The sequence below is a fragment of the Electrophorus electricus genome, chromosome 15, assembly GCF_041902795.1.
Source record: "Electrophorus electricus isolate QZ-2024a chromosome 15, ASM4190279v1, whole genome shotgun sequence".
In the NCBI taxonomy this organism is placed as follows: Eukaryota; Metazoa; Chordata; class Actinopteri; order Gymnotiformes; family Gymnotidae; genus Electrophorus; species Electrophorus electricus.
The window spans coordinates 12,921,050-12,947,164 of record NC_137511.1 but is presented as its reverse complement, the minus strand read 5'-3'; the positions used below and the strand labels follow the sequence as shown (position 1 = coordinate 12,947,164).

The 26,115-nt window shown below is 45.8% G+C and overlaps 1 protein-coding gene across 6 annotated transcripts in view; it reads left to right on the top strand.

Moving 5' to 3' along the window:
• mpp7a (MAGUK p55 scaffold protein 7a) overlaps positions 1 to 24,456 on the top strand; it is a 91,743-nt gene extending 67,287 nt beyond the window's left edge. For all 6 annotated transcript variants that reach the window (XM_027021541.3, XM_027021542.3, XM_027021539.3 and 3 more), the window contains 5 exons: positions 569 to 649; positions 12,576 to 12,669; positions 14,726 to 14,834; positions 16,734 to 16,877; positions 23,161 to 24,456. In XM_027021541.3, the coding sequence (XP_026877342.2) occupies positions 569 to 649; positions 12,576 to 12,669; positions 14,726 to 14,834; positions 16,734 to 16,877; positions 23,161 to 23,340 (608 nt within the window). In that variant the 3' untranslated portion in view covers positions 23,341 to 24,456. The remainder of the gene's footprint in view (positions 1 to 568; positions 650 to 12,575; positions 12,670 to 14,725; positions 14,835 to 16,733; positions 16,878 to 23,160) is intronic.
• The last annotated feature ends 1,659 nt before the right edge of the window (positions 24,457 to 26,115 follow it).

Here is a 26,115-nt window from a genome sequence, read left to right as displayed (position 1 = left end):
ATTGGATAGAATTCTGTGCGGCATTGGGCTTCGGACTCCATGGGAGTTGATAACCCTGGCGGATCCTGAGCTCGGTGATGTGGACAGAGTAGCTGCCCACTTGAGTGTAATGTCCCAGTTTGACATCTTTGTTTAGCCTTTTAGTAATTCTTTTTAAAGGTTTGGTGTTGTTTTTACATCATCACTTTTTATTTGTGGGTATAATTACATACAGAAGGAGAAAGCACAATGTCAACTTTTGAATTTCATTTTAGGGCAATCTAAGATGGCAGTATGGATCAGTAGGTAGTGTTTGCTTGAGTGATGGCAGTATTCTAAATGCATTTAAAAGATTGGTGAAGAGTCTTAGTGCTAGTTTTTACATTTGATTCTGCTATGAATGATCTGACTACTTTTGAAAATGTATTGGTTACAATGATGTTTTGTGCTCTGTAAAAGGTGAGGGAGTGTTTTTGTTTTTAAGTTCAATTTTCATTTTCTTTTTTGTAGATGTAAGGTGTTTGTATGTTGTGTGTTTGTGTATCGTAACTGATTAATAACATTTCTTGTGATCTCTCTCTCTCTGCAGGTCCCACAGGGGTGGGCTTGAATGAGTTAAAAAAGAAGCTGTTAATATCTGACCCGCAGCACTTCAGTGTTACCGTCCCTCGTAAGTCCTCTGTGTGTGTGTGTGTGGGAGAGCGCATACTTTTTCCTGCACTTAGCAACATGTTAAGTGTGTTGTTTATTCATTTAAATGTACATATTTTGTTTTGCCCATGCTGACTTTGTCAGTAGTCATGCCCTTATGGCATGCAAGGGGGAAGGAATCTGCCCGTCTCCTAGACATGGCTGTGAATATTACACACAATAATGAGTTTGTCCTTAATGCTCTAATATTCCTCCTCAAATACTAAGCTAACTTTTTAGAGAGAATCCTCAAACATTATGGAAAACGACTTGGCCTGATCGAAATGATTCCTTTCAAAAACTCAGAGATGAAACGTATGTAATTTGATACTGCATTTTCATGATTCGTTAGATTTATTTGTTTAGCATTGAAAGAGAACAAAAACTACACCATTTGTCCTTATTTACGAAACCATGAAATGCTTTGTATGTGGTATGCATGGCCATATTAAACAAGCCTGTCGGAGGAGTGGTGCTCCCATGTCCCTGCAGAAGCCCTGCTGCAGACATCGCTCGCTCATGATCCTGAAAATGACACCGGGGACATGGAAAGTCCAGTGTTTATGTTCAGCTCCCAACCCTCAGGAACACAGGCAGTTCTGGACATGGGGTTACGTTCGCTCTCGGAAACAGACCCTATAATGAATCTTGTTTTCCCTGCTCTAAAACATCTTGTTCAGTTGCAAATGGGACATTTTGATGAGCTGGATAAACCAAAAGGGTAAAAAGTTAAGGAGAAGCGTCACGTTGAGGAGTCGCAGAAGGATGCAAGGACGAGTCACGTAAAACTGAAGCACGGGTTTATTTTGACACGAAACAACGAAGCCGTAGCTCGCATGCTATCATAGTCTAACATCGACAACATTCACATTTGGACAAAAGACTTATAAACGCACATTACCGGTACACACCTAGGAGCAGGTGTGAAACCCCATATAGACCATATAGACGAACACGCACGCACACGACGTACAAAGCAGGCCCAGAGCTACTCCTCCCTTTGGGCGGAGGGGCCGTATCATGACGGAGCCCCTCCCCAACGGTGCGACTCCCGGCGTGCCAGCCTATCGGGCTACGGCCCCGAAACCAACACCAAATGGCGAGGCCGGAGGACCAAGCAACCCAACACGGGCCAGAGTGAGCAGGACGGGGGGGGGGACCAGGACAACTGACACAGGGACAGATGCATTGACACAAAGGGAGATAAAGCACAGACAGATAGGGACAGGGACAGGTATAAAACTACATAGTAGTTTGCTAAAGAGACCAGGGAAACCAGCAAGAGCCCCGGCCTTTCCCCCATTCGTCGGCTGGGCTAAAGTCCAACCCCTCTGCGGGGGGTCGGTGACTTCTGCGCACCTGTGTCGGTTTGCCTGTCTCTGGGGTGGGCACTGGTGTCGCCTCGTCCTTGGCCCTATGAGGCTTAGGTACGGGCGCACGCATTCTGAGGCTGCATGCCCTAAGGGAGGGAGTGTCCTCATCGGATGAAGGTGGCGCCTCTCTGAAAGCCAGCAGCGTGCCCTGGGCAGAGCCTCGGGTGGAATCTTCCAGAGGCTGGTCGCTCCTGTAGTCCGCAGTCACGGTGTCACTGACGGAGGGAGGGTCCCTATGGAGGACTTCCTCCACCTCCATTACAGGATCCTCCCCACGGTCGAACTCCGAGTCCGTCCGCAGACTAACGTCGCTGCTGCACTCCCCATTCCTCTCGTTATCCGCATAGCCCTCGCGGTAGTCCATGGAGGGGTAGTAGAACCCTGCGGAGTCCGACTCTGAGTTCTGGAACTACATCGTACCAATCCCAGTAGTCCGACGTGGGTCCGTAGGACTCCGCTGAGGGCGACCCTGGACTACGCTCAGAGCCCCCCAAAATTTCCCAGTGGCACGCTCCCCTGTTTCAAGCATGTTCAAGAGTGTGGAGGGTTTCCCTACAAGGGCCGTGGGAGGGCGTCTACGGCCTTCCTTCCCCTTCCTCTTCCTCTTCCTCTTTTTGCTTCACGTGCCAGGCTTCCTTCGGCGGTCCATGTTTGTCACGTTGAGGAGTTGGAGCAAGACACGGGGACGAGTCACGTAAAACTGAAACACAAGTTTATTTGGACACGAGTCAACGAAGGCATAGCTCACACAGCATCATATTCAAACATCGACAGCATTTCACATTTAGACAAAAAGACTTATACATGCACACTAACGATGCACAATGAGGAGCAGGTGTGAAACGCGAGGAGGGCAAGGCCATACAGACAAACACGCACAGAGACGTTTGGGAGGCCGTGTTGTGACAAGAAGATTGCACCATTGCTTTACCGTGTACGTAAATGATGCCCTTGTGCAGGGTTTGGAGCACAAGCAAGATTGTTCTTTTTTTTTTTTCTCGTCGTCATGACATTCTTTAGCATGAGCCTTTAGCTCTTGAATATCCTTGGTTTTCATGGTGCTGTAAAAAGATCTGCTCTTTTGGGTTATGCAATATTAAAATTTGGTGTGCTCCTTCTGCAACATCTACTTATGTTCAAATCAAGCACAGTGGGTTGGGGGGGGGGATAAGTGGTTTAAAATCACCACTGTTATTATGTACATGGATAGTTTTGGGGATTTATGTTTAAGTAAATAGATTTATCATTGAATCTAAGTTTTATATGCATCTCTACATGGATGGTTAAGAAGCACATATTTCAGCTAAGGAAGCAGAGAAACTTTGTTGGAGGTATGTTTTATAATAGAGGGACTAGTAGGAGTAAGCGAGTGATTGTGTTCTTCAGTAGATGTCTGCACTGGAAATGTGTTAAACGACATAATGTTAAATTAGGAGGGATATTCATTTTACTGATAGGACGGACATTTATTTTGGTAAATACATATGCCCCAAATGGGGATGATCAGACTTTTTTGTGAATCTTGAGAAGAAATTCCAATCCGTTGGGATTTATGATATTATATTTGGGGGGATTTTAATTTGTTGATGGATTCATTATTGGATCATAGTGGATCCGGGGGTTTGTAGAACTCCTAGGGCATCCTTAACAGTGCACAAGAAGTTAGGGTTGGCGGATATTTGATGGATTCTTAACCCTACGGGGAGGGATTATACATTCTTTTTGGCTGTACGTAAGATTTACTCCAAGATAGATTTCTTTTTAACTTCTAAAACATTTACATCTACAGTTATAGGATGCTTAACATGGAGATTATCAAGAAATGATTAATATTCTAATTTCTGATCATGTTTGTCTGGGATTGGACCTTTTGCATGACTAGGAACAGTGCTTGGGTGGATGACATTTTAACTCCGCTGAATTACCAGACCCAGCTAAAATGAACTGGTCCTCTATGCCAACCAGGGGTCTGGCATGGGAGGCCCTTAAAGCTGCGATTTAGGGGTCATACTATTCAGTATACTTTATTTAACTCTTTTGCGAAAATACAAAAGAAACTGAGCCTTGAAAATTGAATTAAGAATGCTGGGTTGGCACCTAATGTATAAGGAAGGTCTAAGAGAGCAGAGAAAAATTAAAATATCAATATAATGTTATTATCTCAGGAGACTGAATTTGAGTTGTTTAGAAAAAGGCAGACATACTTTGAATCAGGATATAAAGTAGGGAAGTATTACACAGAAAGCTGTTATGACTACTTTTCCGGCAGTCAAATGTGCAAAGGGGGAGGTATTAACAAAAATAGGAGATTATTAATAAAACCTTTTTAAAAAATGTATATGGATTTGGATTTATATGGAACTTGTACTTTATCTATGGAAATGTATGCTTTTTTGGGAACCATTAGGGCTTCCCAAATTAATGATGGGGCAGAGAGAATATCTTGATTCTGATTTGACTATAGAGGTTATAGAGGTTATTAAGGATCTGCCAGTAGGAAAAGCACCATGGCCAGATGGCTTTATTGCAGAGTTTTTAAACATTTTTGCTTTAGAGTATGAAGAGGCACTAGAAAGGGGAGCATTACCACCAATGCTAATTAGTTTTGTTTCCAAAGCAGGCTAAAGACCCTAGTGATTGTAAGAGCTATTGTCCAATATTGTTAATCCAAAGAGAAGTTAAATAATTTTGAAACTGTTAGCAAAAAGGTTAAGTGAGGTAAAGAAGTCACTAATACACAGGACCAGGTGGGCTTCATTAAGGGTTGAAGCTCTGCAGATAAGAAAGTTGTTTTATAAATATTATGTGGTCAGTAGAGGAGGCTCAATTCCCTGTTACTGCTATCTCACTAGATGCTGAAAAAGCATTTGACATGGTTGAGTATAATTTATTTATTTAGCGTTCTGGAGATATATGGGTTTGGCAAAGGGTTTATAAATTGGATTAAGTTATTATATAAACAACCAGAGGCAGCAGTACAAACTAAGAGAGGGATTTCAGATGATTTTGCACTTGGGAGGGGTAGAAGGCAAGGTTCCCCCTCTCTGCATTGTTGCTCTGCTTAGCCTTAGAACCTTTAGCGGAGACTATAAGGGGTTGGCGAAGGACTTCTCAGGGGTAATGCATGGTGGAGTGGATCATAAACCTATGCTTTATGCAGATGATATCTTATTATTTCTACTAACGCTGATAAAACTAGACCCTGTCAGTTTTCTGGTTATGCGGTGAATTGGTCGAAATCAGAAGCCTATTGCATATAACAGCACTTTGCCCTACTGTGCTGTTCCATTTGGGGGCATTTTAATGCCCCAAGCAAGGATTTGGATATCTAGGCATTTTTATTTCCAGCTGAAACATTTGGTTAAAGTTCATTTTAAACCCATATGACATAAAATAGCACATGATCTTGAGTGGTTTAAAGTTATTTACATAAAAACATCATCTTGGGGAGTCCCAGACCTCCTCAAGCAACAGGTCCTTGTATCTTACTTTAATGTTGTCAAGGTCTTCTACCGTTTCCAAGCTGCTGTAGTACAGTTGTTGTATATGGTATTAAGATATTGTGGAAAGGCTGAGAAGTATCTAACATTATTTAATGATGAGTCAGAATTTGGAGAATGCAGCTATATTGCCACTTAAAATAACATGGGAAGAAGATTTAAAGATGACGATGGACGAGCAAATGTGGGGTGGAATTTTTAACAATATTGAAATGAGGTCAAGGGATGTTAAGGTATGTATTATTCAGTTCAAGATTCTACATCAAATGTATTGGTTGCCATTCAAAATGGTGAAGGTGTAAATCTGCAAAGTTCGACGTGAGATTCTGGATAAACAAAATGGATTTTCCCCTAGATTGTTTGGGTTAGGAGATGTATATTTATTATTAGCTTTGTTTAGCTATATTTGTTAATTATTTGTAAAATCTATGTACTATAAAAAAAAAGAATGAAATATGACTGAGTTAATTTATATTAAAGCAAATGTGGTGTTAAAGTAGAGATTTGATGTCATTAAGTGGATGAATGGTGGTGGTGTGAAGGGGGATGCGGGTAGAACTGTGTGAATTGTATGTATAAGAAGGTTTGTTGTATTAAGAAAATTGTGAATTCCAAAATGAAGCACAGTGGCTGTGTGAATGGAAAGCACGGGGCTTTCTCAGCCACGGTCCAAGCTGCCCTGCTGGTGTGGCTATGCTGAGCTCACCTGAGGGGTAGCAGATGATGCAAGTGAATGTGGAGATTCACGGGCTCTGTCTTACTTGTGGTTAATGTCTATGTCCCAGGATGAAACAGCTTAATTTTATGAGAAAAAGCATGAGGTATTGTGACATATAAATGTTCTCTAGAGGATTCCTGCTGCAGGGCTCGGGGCTCGGTCATCTAAAACCTTTAGTGTTTGATCTTCGGAGGGAAACCTTTCCCACACATGGATGAAAAATAATTTTGTAAGGTCTCTGGAGCCCGTCTCGATGGGTTTAATGTTCAGAAGAGTAACACTGTAACACTGTCTGTAGCTAATTCTTGTTCTGCAGTTGTAGAAAGACCATTATACTGACATTTTAATAGTAAACATGTATAGGTCCACCACTCTGAGCCTCCCCCACTGGAGAGAGGTAGGCTTGGAGAAAGAAAGCCACACCCTTTCCCCAGGGCTGAGGGCAGCTTGGATGGGGATATGCGGTTCATGGTATTAGAAATTGTAGCCTGATACTGTGATTAACATTATGACTACTAATAACTATATTCAAATGACTAAGCCCAGGCATTTAAATAAACTATAAACTATTTATTTGTATAACATTTATTATTGCCGCTTTAACATAAAAAAAAAATCACATAAAAGAGAAGTAAAGACAATGACTAATCAATCAACTTCAAATTGGAATTACATTCAATCACTCATGACCTGTTCCAGACTAATAGGGAAAACCTTCCATTATGTTCTCAGTGCAACAAAGACATTGTATGCTCTCCGAGGTGCATTCTCACGCCAAACTAAAACATTGTCAGCATAGTTTAATTATTTAAATCTGTCAAGATGTCAGTTACATATGAACATTTAAAGTACAAATAAGTACAAAACATTTTCATAAAGCTAAAACGTGGGCGCACAGGCACACGATCACAAACCAGTGCAGGCCTGTCAGTTGCGGTGCAGTGTGGCTAATTGGTTAACCTCATCACTAAAATGAGGAAACTCGCACTCAAAACAAAAACCTATACAGAAGTATAATAATCATATTATCCTAAAGTTGTAACTCGAGTGAAATCTAAAAAAATACTCTTTTAATAACTTCACATTCTAAGGTGCTACTTAGCTTCTTGTTTACTTTCACACACATCTTTCTCTCCCTCTGTCAGCTGCCACTCACTCGAACATTCTCGCCTCATTTAAAACATTCTACTTTAAAAGTCCCTCCCCCAGAACAATCAAACTGAAGGATGGATAAGCGATTGACTGGCATTCAGCGTGTCATTCGATCATACTCGTACATCATTCAACCCATAGAATATTCTAAACTGAGCCACACACAAATCCATCAACGCGTTGTAGTTGAAAACCTTAAAGGACAACGACAGATTCCACAGGTTGACCTCAGAGCCCCTTTCCTCTCCTCGGGTACAGAGCTAAAGAACAAGATGACGTTTTGAGAGCTAAAGTCGAGCTAAAGGGGAACCAAATGGATGGGGGAGTAACTGCTGGAGATGTTGAGAGGAATGCCCTGCTGTTCGAGGAAACGGGCCACAGTACACTTGTTTTAATGATATGGATGCTCCTACCACTTTCTTCTTTGGACTGGATGAAAAGGCTGGTGAAAAAAAATTTTAAATTTCTAGACAGTTTAAAATTTCCTAATGGCAGGAAATTATAGTTCATGTGGTCTATGAAGGCCTTATTTACATTTACCTGACTTTTATCCAAAGCGACTTACAATTAAGACTGAGTACAACTTGAGCAATCAAGGGTTAAGGGTCCAACAGTGGCAAGGCTTCAACCAGCAACCTTTGGATTATAAGTCACATACCTTAACCACTGAGCTACCACTCCCCGCAGAGCTTTGTGATCAGGCAGTGGATGAGTGCTTTCTTCAGGACTTACTCCACTTATGGAAATGCATAATTCACTTATTAGAGTGTTCTCTGACTTTTAATGAATTTCTACTGGAAAGCAGTCTGAGGCCAGGTCTCTTGACTTCCAGTAGGTGCTTTATCCCTTAGATTTGAGCTACACTGGATTTCTGAACTGCATAGACTCTAGTCTCCTCTCACTCAGCTGTCAAACAGCAGTGGTCATCTAATTTTCATTTCTTAGCACATACTACAAAATGTTATGCAAAGCTTTGACAAAATGGCCAAAAAAAATGTTTGACAACAATCATTCATGGTAAACAATTGTTTTGTATTCCAAATCTCTTTCCTGTGCTGGAAGGCAAATATTTAATATGGGGTTTGATTCACTGTAGCAGGAAAAGGACTTGGCCATGCTTTTCTTTTCTGCACACCTGGATTGCCTTCGGTCCAAAAATAGTTTCCTTCATTAAACTCTTGTACACTGAGGTGTGTGGCTTACTGAAGATGGGCAGGAAAACCACCCTTTGTACACTTGAGCAATCAAGCCGCTGGTGATGGCCCTGCAGAAGCAACGTGGGGGTGGGGGGAGGTCAGTTCGATACCCAATGGCTGAGGTGATAACTAACAACCAACGTCCTAATCATATATTACTGATTATCATTAGATCTCATGACGGGATGAAGAGTCTAACCCATGGTCTTGATAACCTTCGCAAAGCTACATCTGTAGCTTAACTGGAGCAGGAGCACCGTGTTCTTTGCTGGGCAGCGACTGGAGGAGAGTCCCCATCATCTGCCTGAACCTAGAAGGCCTCAGAATACCGGGTGTGTTCTTTAGGATTAGGATTTAGGATATACAGAAGATCTGGGATGGACTAAGGATCAGCTTTTGGGCAGACGCCAGAGGTGGAAAGAGATTCTGACCCAGTTGTCATACTATGCTTATAATTGAGAACTTTTGCAGCCTATGTGGTGTGCCATCAACTGACAGTTTTGGATGATCCTGAAAGTCTAGTGAAGCAGTTTCAGGGCTAATCCAGGTTTCTGCCAGAGTGGAGACCATGCAATTACAGATGGCGCAAAGATTGCTTTTTCAAAGAAACAATACTCTTTGGATCTGTCTGGGTCTCACAGACTCTTCGTTCAAATGCATGAGATTGGCAGCTTTTGGCAGAGAAGATTGGGGTTAAGTCGACGAGAACAGTCTTCCTTTCCACCAGCTATGTTGTCTGTGACTCATGCACTCACTGGTGGACAGATGTGTGTCTCTTTTCCAGAGGTGTATGTTACCCAAGTGGTCTCTGGACCAGAGTACAGGGAAGGGCAGCTGCTGTCCTTTAGGGAGCCGCAAGAGCCGTCCTTCTCTGTCGTGGGGAAAGAGCTCTGTGCCAGAGCTGTTTTAATCTGTCTTTTTCAATGCATACAATGAAAGGTGTGACTCCCGATGGAAAGCTTATATTCCTGTTTCCAAGAATCTGTTTCCTTCATGGAGTCATCTATACAAAAGCTGTCATCCTAAATGCTCTGGGGATCTCCACTGAAGGGTCCTACACTGTGCAATACCAAGGTTTTGGTTCAAAGTTTAACCCAACTGTTTCTGCTCTCTGCTTTCTCTTTTAAGAAATACAGCATCAGGGTCATGATTTCTCTAGTTGTTCTAGGCTGATTCTCCTCTTTGAGCTCCTAGGTCAGGTTCTTAAAGGGTTGGGCTTTCTGTCTGACCATATTCTGGTTATTTACAGCTGCTGATATTCTAAAACAGAATGCTTAAAGTGTTTTTGGAAAACGTTCTAGCAGTAGAAGAAAAGTTGGAGATTTGAAAGTCTTTTAGATTTGTGTATGCAGGTCAAGGATGTAGACATTGATTAGATTGGCATTTAGAAGTGTTGTGCATGTAAGTGACACAGGCAAGCTAGTGATGATGATGATAATAACAACAACAACAACAACAACCACCAATTTATTAGTAGTAGTAGTAGTAGTAGTACAATATTTATTTATTTTATTATATCCAATCCCCCCTCTCTCTCTCTGACTAGCTGTGTGTTTCTGTGTGTATGTCTCTCTCTCTTTCCCCTTTCTCATTCTGTTAGGCACACTCACTTTTTTTTTTTTTTTCTGTTTCAGCATCCAGGAACACATTCTTCAGGATAGCGCAGCAAAGCAGACATGTTGGGACAAATGAAGTGGACTGTGATTTATGTGTTTAAATAGGCTGCCTGCATGGAGCATTGCATATTTAGAGGCAGGAAGAGAGAGCGACTACATGGGTGAGAGAGCAACAGACAAGAAGAGAGAGAGCTGGGATGGGGAGAGGCAGGGGTAGGAGTATTAAGAGGTGGCCAAAAAAACCCCAAGTCTGTTGATAGAACTGGGGGATGTTTGCTACATTGAGTTTGGCTGTAATAGATGTGTCTGATTCTGACTCTGACACTTTGAAATGCCACTGGTATTAAAATCCCATCCAAAGCTTTTTGCTTTAATGCTGCCTAATTGTTCACAAATGTGACCTCGGCATGTGCGTGTTATATGGCCCAGCTCACATTCAGAAATTACAGAGGATTTTAATTAAGGAGATGGATTTTAATTAAAGAGATGGATTTTAATTAAGGAGATGGATTTTAGGAAAGGTGACTTTTTTCCTTTTTTGCAAACCCCCCCCCCCCCCTTTTTTTTTTTTTTTTTTTTTTCTTCTTCAAAAGCCAACAAGCGCAGGTTCAAATACGCAATACCCCTTGTTTTGCTCAGATTGGCGTAGAAACATTAAATGTTAAGTTGTTTTGGGGTTTTTTTAAAGCATTACTTTAAGCAGTTGTCATCTATCAAGGCTTCCGTGTGCCAGAACACGCAAGTGCACGGACACTGGTGAGACTGCGAGAAATCAATGAGTCGCGCGCTCGAACATTTGAATGTCTTTCCAGCCTTACTCTTATTTTCCATGACTGGAATTTCAGATCATTTACTTGTACTGGAGTGGTTTCTTCTTTTACTGGACTGGTGCACATGGCCTATAGTGAGTGGGCACATGGGCATGAGCTGGTGAGCCAAGACCCCACCCGCTGCATCCATGGCCTTAATTACAGCGTCCCTGCTGTTCTAATCACACATGGAGTTTTTCCTCATCTTTTTTCCTTTGGCTGATTATTTACCTAAATCTCATATAATGCTTTTTTCCGACTGTTTCTCTTCGTGTGTGCGTGTGTGTGTCTTTTTCTCTTTCTTTGTTTTATTGATATGTCTCTTTTCTAGAATGGGCTGGTGATGTATTAAATCATTTAGCTCTTTATCCATGAGCACTGCTGACCAATGTCTCATAAAAACAACACGATATGTAAAAATGACTCGCTCACCATCAAGAGCCTTCATCCATGACCCACGTGGAAAGGGGGAGGCGATACGATGTGGAGCAGATAAAGAAGCGAGTGGCCTGGTCGCTGAGCAGGATGCTGTCTGTCTGTCTCTCTCTCTCTCTCTCTCTCTCTCTCGCGCTCTCTCTGGCGCGCTCTCTCTCTCGCGCTCTCTCTCTCTCTCTCTCTCTCTCTCTCTCTCTCTCGCGCTCTCTCTCGCGCTCTCTCTCTCTCTCTCGTGCTCTCTCTCGCACTCTCTCTCTCTCTCTCTCTCTCACGCTCTCTCTCTCTCTCTCGCTCTATCGCGCTCTCTCTCGCGCTCGCTCTCTCTCTCTAAGTAAAACAGCCGCTGTGAAAGCTGCCGTGTTAGAGCATGCCGTAAATCACTAGATGATGGTACACTGAGGGGAACAAAGAAAGGACTGTAGCGAGGTCTGGGATACAGTGAGAGGTGGAGAGACTGAATCAGGAGGGAGCACTGTAAGACAGTAGTAGAGGGAGAGAGGGATGGAGAGAGAGTGGCGTACACAGAGACAGGCAGAGCAGTATAAGAGGAAGTGGAATGGGGAGGTGGAAAGTCAGGAGAATCCTGGCAGGGACCTTGTTGGAACGGCGATAAAACTTTTAAGAGTTTGCTTTGGCTTCGATATTGAGACGGTTTGTCTGAAGGCTGTACTACCGTGACCCCTGACCCCCAGGCTTTCACTAATCACACTGCAGCGGGCCTCCGTGTGGTGACCTTTTACCCCTACTAAAGGGACCGGGGTGTGCACCAAGCAGACGGAGGAAGAGGGTCTGAAAAACTGTTAGGCTCCCGATGCTGTGCTGCCCTGATGCTCCACAAGGCTGGCCGCTCTGTTCCTACCGCCCTGTTAAAACGCTAAGAAAGCCACTGGTTGTGCTCACAGGATTGAAGCGCAGTATATAAACACCTGACACTGGAGACCCTATAGCAGTGCTAATAGAGCTGAACAGTTTAACCTGACTGTGTGGTGTTTTAGCTGGCAGAACCATCTGACCAACTTGGAGGGGTGGCTATATTTTGAATAATTGATTGTGTTTCCCATCAGCCATGATTTGTTTCTTATTTTGTCTTTCTCACACTCTCCACAGACACATCTCGACAAAAACGGAACCAGGAGAGTGATGGTGTGGAGTATCACTTCATCTCTAAACACCTGTTTGAAGCAGATATTCAGAACAACAAGTGAGTTATACCACTGGACTTTTCAGAGTATCTTAGGAGATTGTTTCCAAATGATTTATAATTTACTCTGGTTTATCTAAATGAACATAAAACACCCTTTTGGCAATATGCCGTAGACATTGTGCGTGCGGGTGGGTGGGTGTGTCCATGCTCTGCATCATTGCTGTGTGGCTGTTGAAATGTGGCATGCGTGTTTATTTGCTCGCGTGCTCAAGCGCGTATTTGTATGCGTGGATCTACCAGTGTCTTCTGGTATCTGAGCTCTGTGTGTATGGATGGCATGCAGATGAATGTTCTTCCTCAGCCTTTCATCAGAGCATAAGAAAGTCCCTGAGGGCTGTTTTTAGGCTGTTCTGTGGTAGAAAATGACATACGATGGTTTGTAGTCATTTGTAGTAAACATTAAAATGAAGAGCAAGAGGGGTGGCACACAGAAAAGTGTGTGTGTGTGTGTGTGTGTGTGTGTGTGTGTGTGTGTGTGTGTGTGTGTGCGCGCGCGCGCGCGCGTGTGTGTGTGCGCCAGTAGAAGATGCTCCTTATCATGTGAAGTGCAAATGACATCAGTATTCTCAAGGAAAACCCTGCTCCAGACTAAAAACAGATTGCCCCAAATTACACCCTAACGATGGAGGCAGGGCAGATTCCACCTCGACATCCTATCTATATGCCACCCTGCAGGACAACAAATACCACAGCGCTCCAAAACATATGGAAGGCATCGTATTAAATGAAAAGAGAAAAGAAAAGAGATGCTTTCGAAATTCACGGTTACCATAAATGTCAAATTAAAGGTAATGAACCTCTACTTAGCACTCGGCAGACCGAGCTCGTAGGGTGTCTGGCAAGGAATGCAGAATGGAGTCATTTGCCATGGTTTTACTGTGGGCTCAAAGAGAATACATAGATTTTAAAAGAAAGATTTTGAGGAAACATGATTTTGGAAAGAATTGATAAATTTAGCTTTAGATTGAAAGCACTCAGAGAACCAGCATGTTGCTTTGTCCTGAAGTAGCAGTTAATTGTAAGTAATATTTTAAAAACTATGTACAGTAAATATTAAATGTTAGACTTGCATGTTAACTCTTTTATCTTTAATTTAAAGGAATGCATCATCTAAAAACGCTAATGAGGTTGATGCAGGAATAGAAGCTTGTAGGGGTCAAAGCCTATTGTCCAGTCAGTTGAATCAGAGTAAACAGTCAGACGTGCAGGTTGCAGGCCGTTACAGTCCACTGCCATAGAGCACTGTGTTTTTGAGCTTGCAGTGACGGCTGAGCAGTCTGGTCCCAACTCCTCTCCCCGCTCGCGCATACTCCCAGTGTCATTTAGTCTATTCCCAGTGTGAAACTGTGGCTCACATTTTAGTTTAAAAAAAAAAGCCAAGAGAGACGGTATTTTTCTCGTTGCGTAACTGAACATTAGCACATTTCCCTGCTGGTCTTCCACTACCACATACCACGGAAGGGTTTGTCATTCAGGAATTCTTTCCACATTCGTTGTCCCGAGCCTATTTCCCCCTCTGTACCTTTCTGCTAAAAATACTCACCGGTGTTTGGTGACATTGATGGGCGAGGGAGAGGGAATGACACTGTGGCGGAGGAGGCTTTGTTTGCCTGTGCCCTCTTAGGAAGTGAGTAGTACTACAGGCCTTGGTGTTTGGGCTGCCTGTGCTTCAGGCAGACAGGTGTTACTGATTTAAAGTGTAACATGGAAGATTATATAAATGGCTGATGTGCCAGAGCGTCTGGAATAGTGGGGTAGAGAGGAATTCAGGCAAGGGTGAGCTTGATGAGGGTTTCTGAGCAGGGAGTGCATCACCCCTTTGTCATGCTCTCCTCGGTGCTGTTACGTAGGGCAGCGCAGGACGGGGCAGCGCAGGACCGGGCTAGAGTAGTGAATTTTGGGTCTGACTGCCAGTCCTATATATCTCCATTATTTTCCAGGATCAGGGCAGGCTGTAGTCTAAAGGGCATTCTTTTTGCACTAGGACCAAATTCCAAATTCTCTCTAATTTTTTTTTTTTTTTTTTTTTTTTTTTTTCCTCTGTATGTCTCAGGTTTATTGAATATGGCGAGTTTAAGGGGAATTACTATGGGACGAGCCTGGACTCGATCCGGTCAGTTCTAGCCAAAAATAAAGTGTGCCTTCTGGATGTGCAGCCCCATGTGAGTGACACCCCCCACCCCCCCAAACACACACACACACACACACACACACACACACACACACACACACACACACACACACACACACACATATATATGTACGTGTATGTGTGTGTATATATATATATATATATGTGTGTGTGTGTGTGTGTGTGTGTGTGTGTGTGTGTGTGTGTGTGTGTGTGTGTGTATATATATATATATATATATATATATATATATATATATATATATATATATATATATATACACACATACATACACATACGTGTGTGTATATAATATATATAATATATATATATATATATATATATATATATATAAAACTCACATGCACTCACACGCATGTATATGAGTTCTCACATTTTCACTCATTTTTTTCACAGTTCACAGTTCTCCTCCAACCTTCTCTCTCCCTCTCCACTCGGTCACCTTCATTAAGTATCATATCATTCGTCAAGTGTCATACCGAACAGAAGAGATTCATACTTTAACCCACAAACGCACTTATCTTCAGTAGCCGTCTTTGGTGTGTTCATTTGAGTTCATAATGTTGATATAAAAGTTGCTCACTCTCCACAGCTTATGTGTGCACACGTACTGGCATCACTGAGATCATCTGAGGTCAGTAGTACCAGGTGTGTCCTGTATCAGTGTTTCCTATGTCTCTAATAAACCTAACACTGACTAAGACTCAAATCATCTGAGTGTCTGAGAGCAGGAGTCTTCCTGACATGTTTGATTCAAAGTCAGGATTATAGGCTTGTTCACCAATAAACAAAAAGCCAGAGTGCAGCAATTGAATACAAAACATATATACCAAGCCTGCTGGACATGTATACCTCCAGCCTGCTGGACAGAGTGCCTTCTGGCCCCAGGGAGACGGTTTCCGTTCCACCGTGACATCATGGAGCGGAACCCGTCAGCCTCATGGACTTAGGACATGCTCTTCCAGGCCAGAATTACAGAGAGGGTCAGATTTAATAGTCTGGTACATAATTATCCAAATATTAACCGAGAGTTTGTTTCTGTTCACCACCATTTCACTTGAGCTTGGCTGTTAAGGCCAGAGAGTTAAGGAAACTGGTTCAGGCAGCTGTAATTAGGTTCTCTTTTTGAAGGCACCTCTGCCTCTATTTAATGATCAAAGAGAACTTCCCAGAAATCTCTCCTGCCAGCTTGGAGCTGATCTCATTCACAGTGGAGAGGCCCTAATAATCTCTCAAACTGGGCAGGCACACACTCACAGGCATGTACCACAGACACGCTCGCAAAACGAGTCAGCAGCACTGAATCAAGTGGCACCTCGCCACCTCCCTGTGAAGCAGGAAGTCCGTTCTGTGCTGGGTTGTCCTGCAGTGTTTTTACGTTCAAAAACCACACAACGGCGTCCAATTGCTCACGCAGCCAGCGTGCACCAGGCCAGGGGTTGTGTAGCTGGACCCGCGGCCCGGCCTGCCCTTCCTCAGCCTGCCACGCTCCGGTGGTCCATTACTGCTTCTTGTCTCTATCCGAAGAAGAAAGGAACAGTGCCAAAACGTACTGTTCACCGTCCGCTTCAGACAGTATTCTCCACTTTATCCCTATATCTCCTGGGCTCTCTCCTTCACTGCATTTTCTCTCTCTCTCCGGCTTTGAGTTCTTTGAGTTCGGCTACTCGGGTTTGATAAAACAGCATGAAGGTAATTAGGGCTTTCTGTAGTGTAGGCCTCGGTTCCCAGTGTCACATCAGTTCAGCTCAGTGTGAATGGTCTGCTTTGTTATGTTTGAAAATGTAATGGTGAGTAATTCCAATAGCGTATGACGGTATCAGTATCACGCCAGTTCAGGATGATGTGATTGATGGTGTTTTGATGACTTTCTTCTTTTTTTTTTTCTTTCTTCCTCCCCTCTCCGCAGACACTGAAGCACCTCCGCACAGTTGAGTTTAAGCCCTACGTGGTGTTTCTGAAGCCCCCACCAGTTGAGCATTTGCGGGAGACCAGGAAGAACGCGAAGTTCCTCTCGGGCAAAGACGACAAGGGCTCGGCCAAGCCCTTCACGGTGAGGAGGCGTCGGCAGATGCGTTCCACTGCTTTGCTTTCGAAGCCTGCCTTACACATCCTGAGGCTTCAAGCAGTTCAGTCTTTCAGCCAAAGGGTCCTCTCTATATCTTATTTCTGTCATTTTTGTCTGGGACCAGCCAGATTTCTATTTCGTGCATGCGTGCGTGTGTGTGTGTGCTAGCAAGCATGTCTGTTTGTATTGGCTTTCCCCAGAGCAGTAATGTGATATGTGACTGAAGTCATGCTTCACCTGTGTGTGTCCTCTCGAAAGATCACATGAAATCAATTAGCACATACACCTTACTTTTGTGCGTGTGTGCGTGTGTGTGCGTATGCGTGTGTGTGTGTGTGTGTGCGTGCGTGCGTGTGTGTGTGTGTGTGGCTGAGAGAGTCTGTGCAGTCATAAAGGTGTGAATTAGCAGGGAGTTTGATAGCTTTCACAGAGTGCAGTTATTGTGTAGATCTTACAGCAAAGCTACGCCTGGCTGATGCTCTGGTCACCATGGGATACCATGAGCCAAGCAGCCTGACCCCTTCACACATCTGGCTGTCCCTGTGGAGACCTTCCACGTGCCAGTGTTGAAGGTCACCGTTAAATGTTGCTACGTGTTGTAAATCAACCAGGTGTGTCTGTGTGTTGAGCCCAAAGACCCAGCCTTTCTGCTCCACATGTCTCCCCATTTCTCTCTCATGCTGTCGCTGTCTCCATCCCCCCCACACTGCTGTCATTCACTCAGCCTCTGGAAAATTTGCAAGTTAACTTGTATCCAAGTGTTTTCTGCAGCCATTTTCCCATGTTTGGTTGGAATGAAGAGGCAGTGCGAAGATGATTAGTGGTCTGACTGTTAGCTCTCGCTCTGCTCCTTCAGCTTCCAAAACAGAAATGATTGCAGACGTTACCACCCATCCACAGCGAGTGGAGATCCGGCATATCTCTCCATCTGCAGAGCTCAGTTGCAGTAGAAGGCTTGTTTATGCACACTTGCATTTACCCCCCGAGGCATAATTCCAAACTTCGCAAAAGGGATTACAATGTGCTGATAAAAGCACCACTCAAGAAAAATGTGCTTTTCCATGCCGCAGCGTTTCTAACAGGATTAGCCAGCTTCAAACTGGCTGCGGTCATACGAAGCGCCCCTCCTCGGTGCTCAAGCGCCGCCATGTTTCCAGACAGGCGATGCCTTAGCGTGGCGCATCTGTGCAGGACGAGCGCCTGGCCTTCAGAGGCAGGCCCTGTCCGTAGGCGTGCTCCCTACTCTTCCGGAGCCATCACGATCCTGCTGACGCCGTCAAATGCACACGCTTCCTCTGTTCCTGGAATGAAAGAGAAGCCTGTCTGATGAAAATGTCACCGGCGTGCTCCGAGGAGTCCTGGGCTGCGGTGCTGCAGTAATACCGGCTGGAGCACAGAACAGGCCTCGCGCTGTTCCAGCTGCAACGGCCCTTCGCTCGGCTCTTTAATCACGCTTGTGTACTACTGATGTCATTTTTCATCACTCCCTTTGTCTTTTTTTGCTCCTTTTTTTCTTCTATAAGAAACTACCAGAGGTGAAAATTCCTCAGGTTTCATAAAAGTGTCACCAGACTTGGATGGGCAAAGCCAGCCAGAAACTCCCATTTCATCATTTAGCATTTAAAGCAGAAAACCAGCAGTCTTTGTTTCCTTCTCCTGAGATGTCTATCGTCTCCCCAGTCATGCACTTTACTTGGTTAGTATTAAAACAGGGACCTTTTGCCATAAAGGATCTGTCCTTTTTAAAATGGATTTAATGCAAAGGGCAGGTGCACTTTATTTAAATCGGTAAAAAATGATTTACGGTCAAGGGCCCGAAGAAGGCTTGGATAATCGGGAGTCTTGCTGGCGAGCGAGAAAGAGAGGGAAAGAGATAAAGAAAGGGTGGGAGGATGTATGAAAATATCTTTGACCAGACCTGGACTTATCCTCCAAACAGTGAAGACAAATGTCCTTTATTCCACCGAGAGTGGAACCAAGAGAAGACGAGAGTGAAAAGGCGAAGAGATGTAGTGTTGGAGTGAGGGCTACACGTGTGGTGTTGAGGAGTGAGGGCTACACGTGTGATGTTGAGCAGTGAGGGCTACACGTGTGGTGTTGAGCAGTGAGGGCTACACGTGTGGTGTTGAGCAGTGAGAGCTACACGTGTGGTGTTGAGGAGTGAGAGCTACACGTGTGGTGTTGAGGAGTGAGGGCTACACGTGTGGTGTTGAGCAGTGAGGGCTACACGTGTGGTGTTGAGGAGTGAGGGCTACACGTGTGGTGTTGAGGAGTGAGGGCTACACGTGTGGTGTTGAGGAGTGAGAGCTACACGTGTGATGTTGAGCAGTGAGGGCTACACGTGTGGTGTTGAGCAGTGAGGGCTACACGTGTGATGTTGAGCAGTGAGAGCTACACGTGTGATGTTGAGCAGTGAGGGCTACACGTGTGGTGTTGAGGAGTGAGGGCTACACGTGTGGTGTTGAGCAGTGAGGGCTACACGTGTGGTGTTGAGCAGTGAGAGCTACACGTGTGATGTTGAGCAGTGAGGGCTACACGTGTGATGTTGAGCAGTGAGAGCTACACGTGTGGTGTTGAGGAGTGAGGGCTACACGTGTGGTGTTGAGCAGTGAGAGCTACACGTGTGGTGTTGAGCAGTGAGAGCTACACGTGTGGTGTTGAGCAGTGAGGGCTACACGTGTGGTGTTGAGCAGTGAGGGCTACACGTGTGGTGTTGAGCAGTGAGAGCTACACGTGTGGTGTTGAGCAGTGAGGGCTACACGTGTGATGTTGAGCAGTGAGGGCTACACGTGTGATGTTGAGCAGTGAGGGCTACACGTGTGGTGTTGAGCAGTGAGGGCTACACGTGTGGTGTTGAGCAGTGAGGGCTACACGTGTGATGTTGAGCAGTGAGGGCTACACGTGTGATGTTGAGGAGTGAGGGCTACACGTGTGGTGTTGAGCAGTGAGGGCTACACGTGTGGTGTTGAGGAGTGAGGGCTACACGTGTGGTGTTGAGCAGTGAGAGCTACACGTGTGGTGTTGAGGAGTGAGGGCTACACGTGTGGTGTTGAGCAGTGAGGGCTACACGTGTGGTGTTGAGCAGTGAGGGCTACACGTGTGATGTTGAGCAGTGAGGGCTACACGTGTGATGTTGAGCAGTGAGGGCTACACGTGTGGTGTTGAGCAGTGAGGGCTATACGTGTGGTGTTGAGCAGTGAGGGCTACACGTGTGGTGTTGAGGAGTGAGGGCTACACGTGTGATGTTGAGCAGTGAGGGCTACACGTGTGGTGTTGAGCAGTGAGGGCTACACGTGTGATGTTGAGCAGTGAGGGCTACACGTGTGATGTTGAGCAGTGAGGGCTACACGTGTGGTGTTGAGCAGTGAGGGCTATACGTGTGGTGTTGAGCAGTGAGGGCTACACGTGTGGTGTTGAGCAGTGAGGGCTACACGTGTGGTGTTGAGCAGTGAGGGCTACACGTGTGGTGTTGAGCAGTGAGGGCTACACGTGTGGTGTTGAGCAGTGAGGGCTACACGTGTGGTGTTGAGCAGTGAGGGCTACACGTGTGGTGTTGAGGAGTGAGGGCTACACGTGTGATGTTGAGCAGTGAGGGCTACACGTGTGGTGTTGAGCAGTGAGGGCTACACGTGTGGTGTTGAGCAGTGAGGGCTACACGTGTGGTGTTGAGCAGTGAGGGCTACACGTGTGGTGTTGAGCAGTGAGGGCTATACGTGTGGTGTTGAGCAGTGAGGGCTACACGTGTGGTGTTGAGCAGTGAGGGCTATACGTGTGGTGTTGAGCAGTGAGGGCTACACGTGTGGTGTTGAGCAGTGAGGGCTACACGTGTGGTGTTGAGCAGTGAGGGCTACACGTGTGGTGTTGAGCAGTGAGGGCTACACGTGTGGTGTTGAGCAGTGAGGGCTACACGTGTGGTGTTGAGCAGTGAGGGCTACACGTGTGGTGTTGAGCAGTGAGGGCTACACGTGTGGTGTTGAGCAGTGAGGGCTACACGTGTGGTGTTGAGCAGTGAGGGCTACACGTGTGGTGTTGAGCAGTGAGGGCTACACGTGTGGTGTTGAGCAGTGAGGGCTACACGTGTGGTGTTGAGGAGTGAGGGCTACACGTGTGATGTTGAGCAGTGAGGGCTACACGTGTGGTGTTGAGCAGTGAGGGCTACACGTGTGGTGTTGAGCAGTGAGGGCTACACGTGTGGTGTTGAGCAGTGAGGGCTACACGTGTGGTGTTGAGCAGTGAGGGCTACACGTGTGGTGTTGAGCAGTGAGGGCTACACGTGTGGTGTTGAGCAGTGAGGGCTACACGTGTGGTGTTGAGCAGTGAGGGCTACACGTGTGGTGTTGAGCAGTGAGGGCTACACGTGTGGTGTTGAGCAGTGAGGGCTACACGTGTGGTGTTGAGCAGTGAGGGCTACACGTGTGGTGTTGAGCAGTGAGGGCTACACGTGTGGTGTTGAGCAGTGAGGGCTACACGTGTGGTGTTGAGCAGTGAGGGCTACACGTGTGGTGTTGAGCAGTGAGGGCTACACGTGTGGTGTTGAGCAGTGAGGGCTACACGTGTGGTGTTGAGCAGTGAGGGCTACACGTGTGGTGTTGAGGAGTGAGGGCTACACGTGTGATGTTGAGCAGTGAGGGCTACACGTGTGGTGTTGAGCAGTGAGGGCTACACGTGTGGTGTTGAGCAGTGAGAGCTACACGTGTGGTGTTGAGCAGTGAGGGCTACACGTGTGGTGTTGAGCAGTGAGGGCTACACGTGTGGTGTTGAGCAGTGAGGGCTACACGTGTGGTGTTGAGCAGTGAGGGCTACACGTGTGGTGTTGAGCAGTGAGGGCTACACGTGTGGTGTTGAGCAGTGAGGGCTACACGTGTGGTGTTGAGCAGTGAGAGCTACACGTGTGGTGTTGAGGAGTGAGGGCTACACGTGTGATGTTGAGCAGTGAGGGCTACACGTGTGATGTTGAGCAGTGAGGGCTACACGTGTGATGTTGAGCAGTGAGAGCTACACGTGTGGTGTTGAGCAGTGAGGGCTACACGTGTGGTGTTGAGCAGTGAGGGCTACACGTGTGGTGTTGAGCAGTGAGGGCTACACGTGTGGTGTTGAGCAGTGAGGGCTACACGTGTGGTGTTGAGCAGTGAGGGCTACACGAGTGGTGTTGAGCAGTGAGGGCTACACGTGTGGTGTTGAGCAGTGAGGGCTACACGTGTGGTGTTGAGCAGTGAGGGCTAGCTGCAGTCCAAGCGTAGACCATTGCTTCGTTTTTGCAGCCTGTTAAGCCAGCAGGCTTTTTTCTTGCTACTCCGTTGTCCAAACAAGCCACTGTCTGTGTGAATGTCCTCCATCTGCCTTCCCCACTGCGCTTTAGTCGCTTGGCAGAATGTCACCCCGTATCTCCTGCTCATCTGTGGCTACTGGGTTTTCGTCCAGTAAAAACCTGTTCTAAATCAGTAAACCCACACTAACCGTGCCACGTTCTCTAAGATTAGCGATACGGCCAGCCCTCTCCAGCATGAGCACTGACGCAGTGCCCACAGGCCCAGGGAGGGTCCAGAGATTCTCACGCCTCTGGGAGAATGGCCATGACCAGCCTGTACAAGGTGCCTATAGGTCATTAGTATTTCTCATCGCAGAACACGCTGGGTGAATGTTCAGCGCATTGCACTGTAAGCCAGCACACTGGGCTGTGTATTGTGTGCGCGTGTGTAAAGTAGGTGTAGCACGGATGTAGTAGGTGTAGCACAGATCGGGCTCGTCCTCGCCAAGTGAAGTGGCATTCCCCAGCGTTCTCTCTCTGGCTTTGACTGACTTGTGTAAGAGAATGGAATATTATGCGCGTGTGGGTCGTCGCTTGTCTGATGTGGTTCTGAGGCTGTCAGGCATTCACATGTGTGGCTCTGTAAACCTGTGGTGAGCACCGTCACTTCTCAGCACCGCTTATTTGAGCTGCTTCAGATCCAGACCTCAAACTATAACAGGACTGCCTACCACTTCACTAAAACATAAAGTATCACTGTTATCCTTTATAGATCTCTAGTAGATATTTTCTGCATTTCTCCCTTTAAAGCAAGTTTTACTTAAAATGAAAAAGTATAGCTCTCTTTATGGACTCTGGATTTGAGGGAGTCCATGAAAATTCCTTGGTTCTGTCCGTTCCAGACTGTAGCAATGGTATTTAATTATTTGTTTGTTTACGTGTATCTCGAGTTAGTGTGAAGAATCCTGTGTTCTTTAACTCATTTATAAATGTTTGTTTGCTGTTTTTGTTTTTTCTCAGGAGGAGGACTTCATGGAGATGATCAACACAGCTCAGCAGATGGAGAACCAGTACGGCCACCTCTTTGACAAGGTCATCGTCAACGATGACCTGTCTGCTGCCTTCAGTGCACTCAAGGTCACCCTGCGAAAGGTGGAGTTGGAGGCACAGTGGGTCCCCGTGGGCTGGACCCACTCCTGAAGGATGCAAGCCCCCCAAGAAGGCCAGGGAAAACCCAGGGCTTCAACATAAGAGGAGGAACTGGGGAAAAGGGGACGAACCTTGTGGACTCAGGCTGCTGACTCAGTGTTTTGCTCTGCCTAAATATGCTGGTGGGGATGGCTTGTGCTATTTTAACGGGTCTCCTATAGGGGTTTCTGGCTGCCTGCAAAACTAAAAGGAGGAATTATGGTTTTATGTTTGTACTTGGTCACCATAGCTGGACTGGACTATCTAATTACACTCAAATGTCGTCAGGTGTTGTTTAGCAGCTGCTGTGGGTATGGGTGTGCTGCCAGTCAAGTGGTTGGGTGGCACTAGCCACTCCACAGTGTAATTTTAACGCTAGTTTATAGAAACCAAAGTGATGATTATTTTTCTGTGATCAGTGTACATGTTTTGTAATGAAGCTTTGGAAAAGTTGAATTGTTTTTGCCTTTCACATCTTAAATTGCTCTCACTGGGTGATGCCTTTTTAAACACACAGTGCCCCTGTCACTGGTATACTACAGAGTTATTGTGAGTGTCAGTATCAGTATTGATACGACACCGACAAAATGTTTAAAACAGAATTTTGATGAATTATTTCCAGGGGTTCCTACGTAGTTGTATTTAATTAGAAAATTAATATATTTTAATATTTTCAGGGGTTTGTCTACTTTTTTATACACATATACAATGCCCTAATTGTCTGTGTGTTACAAGCAGCTTAGAGCAGCAAATGGAGGGCCAGTGACGCCCATAATGAAATGCTGAATGTCTCTGGAGAATCACCCAGGCATTATCGCCAGCTCTCAGGAGATGATGTCTTCTCTCTCGCTGGGTGAGGATGGTTTCAGGTGGGGTGGTGGCATGGTTTTACCCTTCTTATTACATGGCTGGAGACCTTGTCACATTAGCAGAGACATCTCATATAAACATACCCTGTGATGTCTCAAAACGGCTCCGCCTTAATGATCGCTGTTGTGGATGATGGAGTATTTGTTTTCACTTGTTTTTTCATCTCGTGTTTTAATCCATTTCCCGGTTAGGCTCTGGGCTGCAGTCTTGTCTCTGTCGGTCTGCTGCACCTGTCTTCAATAAATGCTTTGGGTGAAACCTTGCTGTTTAATTGTCTCTGTGCCGTGACCTTCATCGTGGATGGGAGCATGCTGCCTTTACTTTCCCACCCGTGAAGTGCAGTGCAACGGCGAATAAGTGTGGAATAAACGGATCTCTTCAAAGGTCGTTCTGTGGAAGTCTGCACTCTTGTGCGTTGTCCTCGGGCAGTAATTCATGTTTCATTCTATTTTGATTATACTCTTGTAGTTATTTTGCCAGTTGACCGTGCGTTATTGATCATGACCCTCTAGTGCCTGTTCATCTGGTGTTCAAACACATACTCAATCTATGAGATGCTTCGCATTGCAAAAACACACTGAGCATGGGGAAAAATGGTTAAGTAGAAAGAATCAGGGGTGTGCACGTGTGCATGCGCATGCGCGCGTCTCATCCATCCAGACCACTCCGATTAACAAACGCAGAAGAAAGGTTTGCCGTGTTTTAACTCAGATGTGGGGCAGCTGTCCTGACAGAGTAGGCAAAGTGGGGCAGCATTCTCTCTCTGCTCCTTCACTCGGGGGGGTTACTCCTGTTTGATGAGCAGCCAGAACCCAATGCCGTGACCTTCATCTCCCTTGGGCAGCCCTTCACAGCCCAAAAGCTCCAGGGAGGTTCCGCAGGTCACGAAGAGGTAACCACGCTGTCCTGTCTGCTGTGTGTCTTCATCCCGCATTCATTTGTTCCTCAGTCACTTGCTATGGATAGAGGCAGATGAGAAGAATCAGAATGGATAACGCAGTAGAGAGAGCAACAGCCAGACAAAGCAGCTCGGTGGGGCGTGCAGTTCACCTAGCACGTCCAGCTAGTGGGCTGCTTTTGGTCACATTTTCTCCCTTTGCTTTCATCTTGTACTTGTTAGCCCACGGACAAGGGATGGCAGCTAAGCAGGTGGAATGAGGGAGAGTTTGGGTACGTCTTGCTTCCTCTCTTCCTCCAAGCAGCGTTGGACTCAGCCTGCAGGGGACAGGACATAAATGAAGCCCAAAAAAGAAGGATGACCTGGTGAGAGAGAGAAATGGAATGGCGCTGATACAGGTGCCCCACCCCCCCCGAGCCCCTCTGCTGGAGGCCGTGAAGCTCCGCCCTTCTCACTTAGTCAGCCCACTTATCGCTGCGAGTGAGTGGGAGGGGTCGATCACGCCATCACCCTTTACACAGCTACTCTTGTTTGTTTTGCACTGTTGTTTTAATGGGATTCACAGGATTCTTAAGCAGGTTGACCTGTTGGGCAGGCAGCGCAACCCAGGCAGGGAGAAAAGAGAGCATTCTGGGATCATATGGATGGTACGTTTTGATCAGTGTATGTAATGTAGAAAGGAAGCATGGCTCATATGCAGCCTTTTGTTTGTGTGTGTGTGTGTGTTCTGCTAAGCAGTTAACTCAGAAGGACATGTCACTCTGAGAAGCGAATGTTGCATCAGCCTCTCTGGAGTGCTCGTCCATAGTGGGCAGAATGGGAATGCGTGTTTCCAGATCCAGTTTCTCCCACACTGCCACCAATAATCTACAGGACCCGGACAAATCACCCGGGCCGCACACGCAGCCGCCTTTGGACTGAAGCAGACTCGTTCCATCTCCCTCTCTCTCTCTTTCTCTCCCTCTCTCTCTCATATTTTTGCAGCTAGTTATATTTGCATCCTAGATTACATGAGTAAG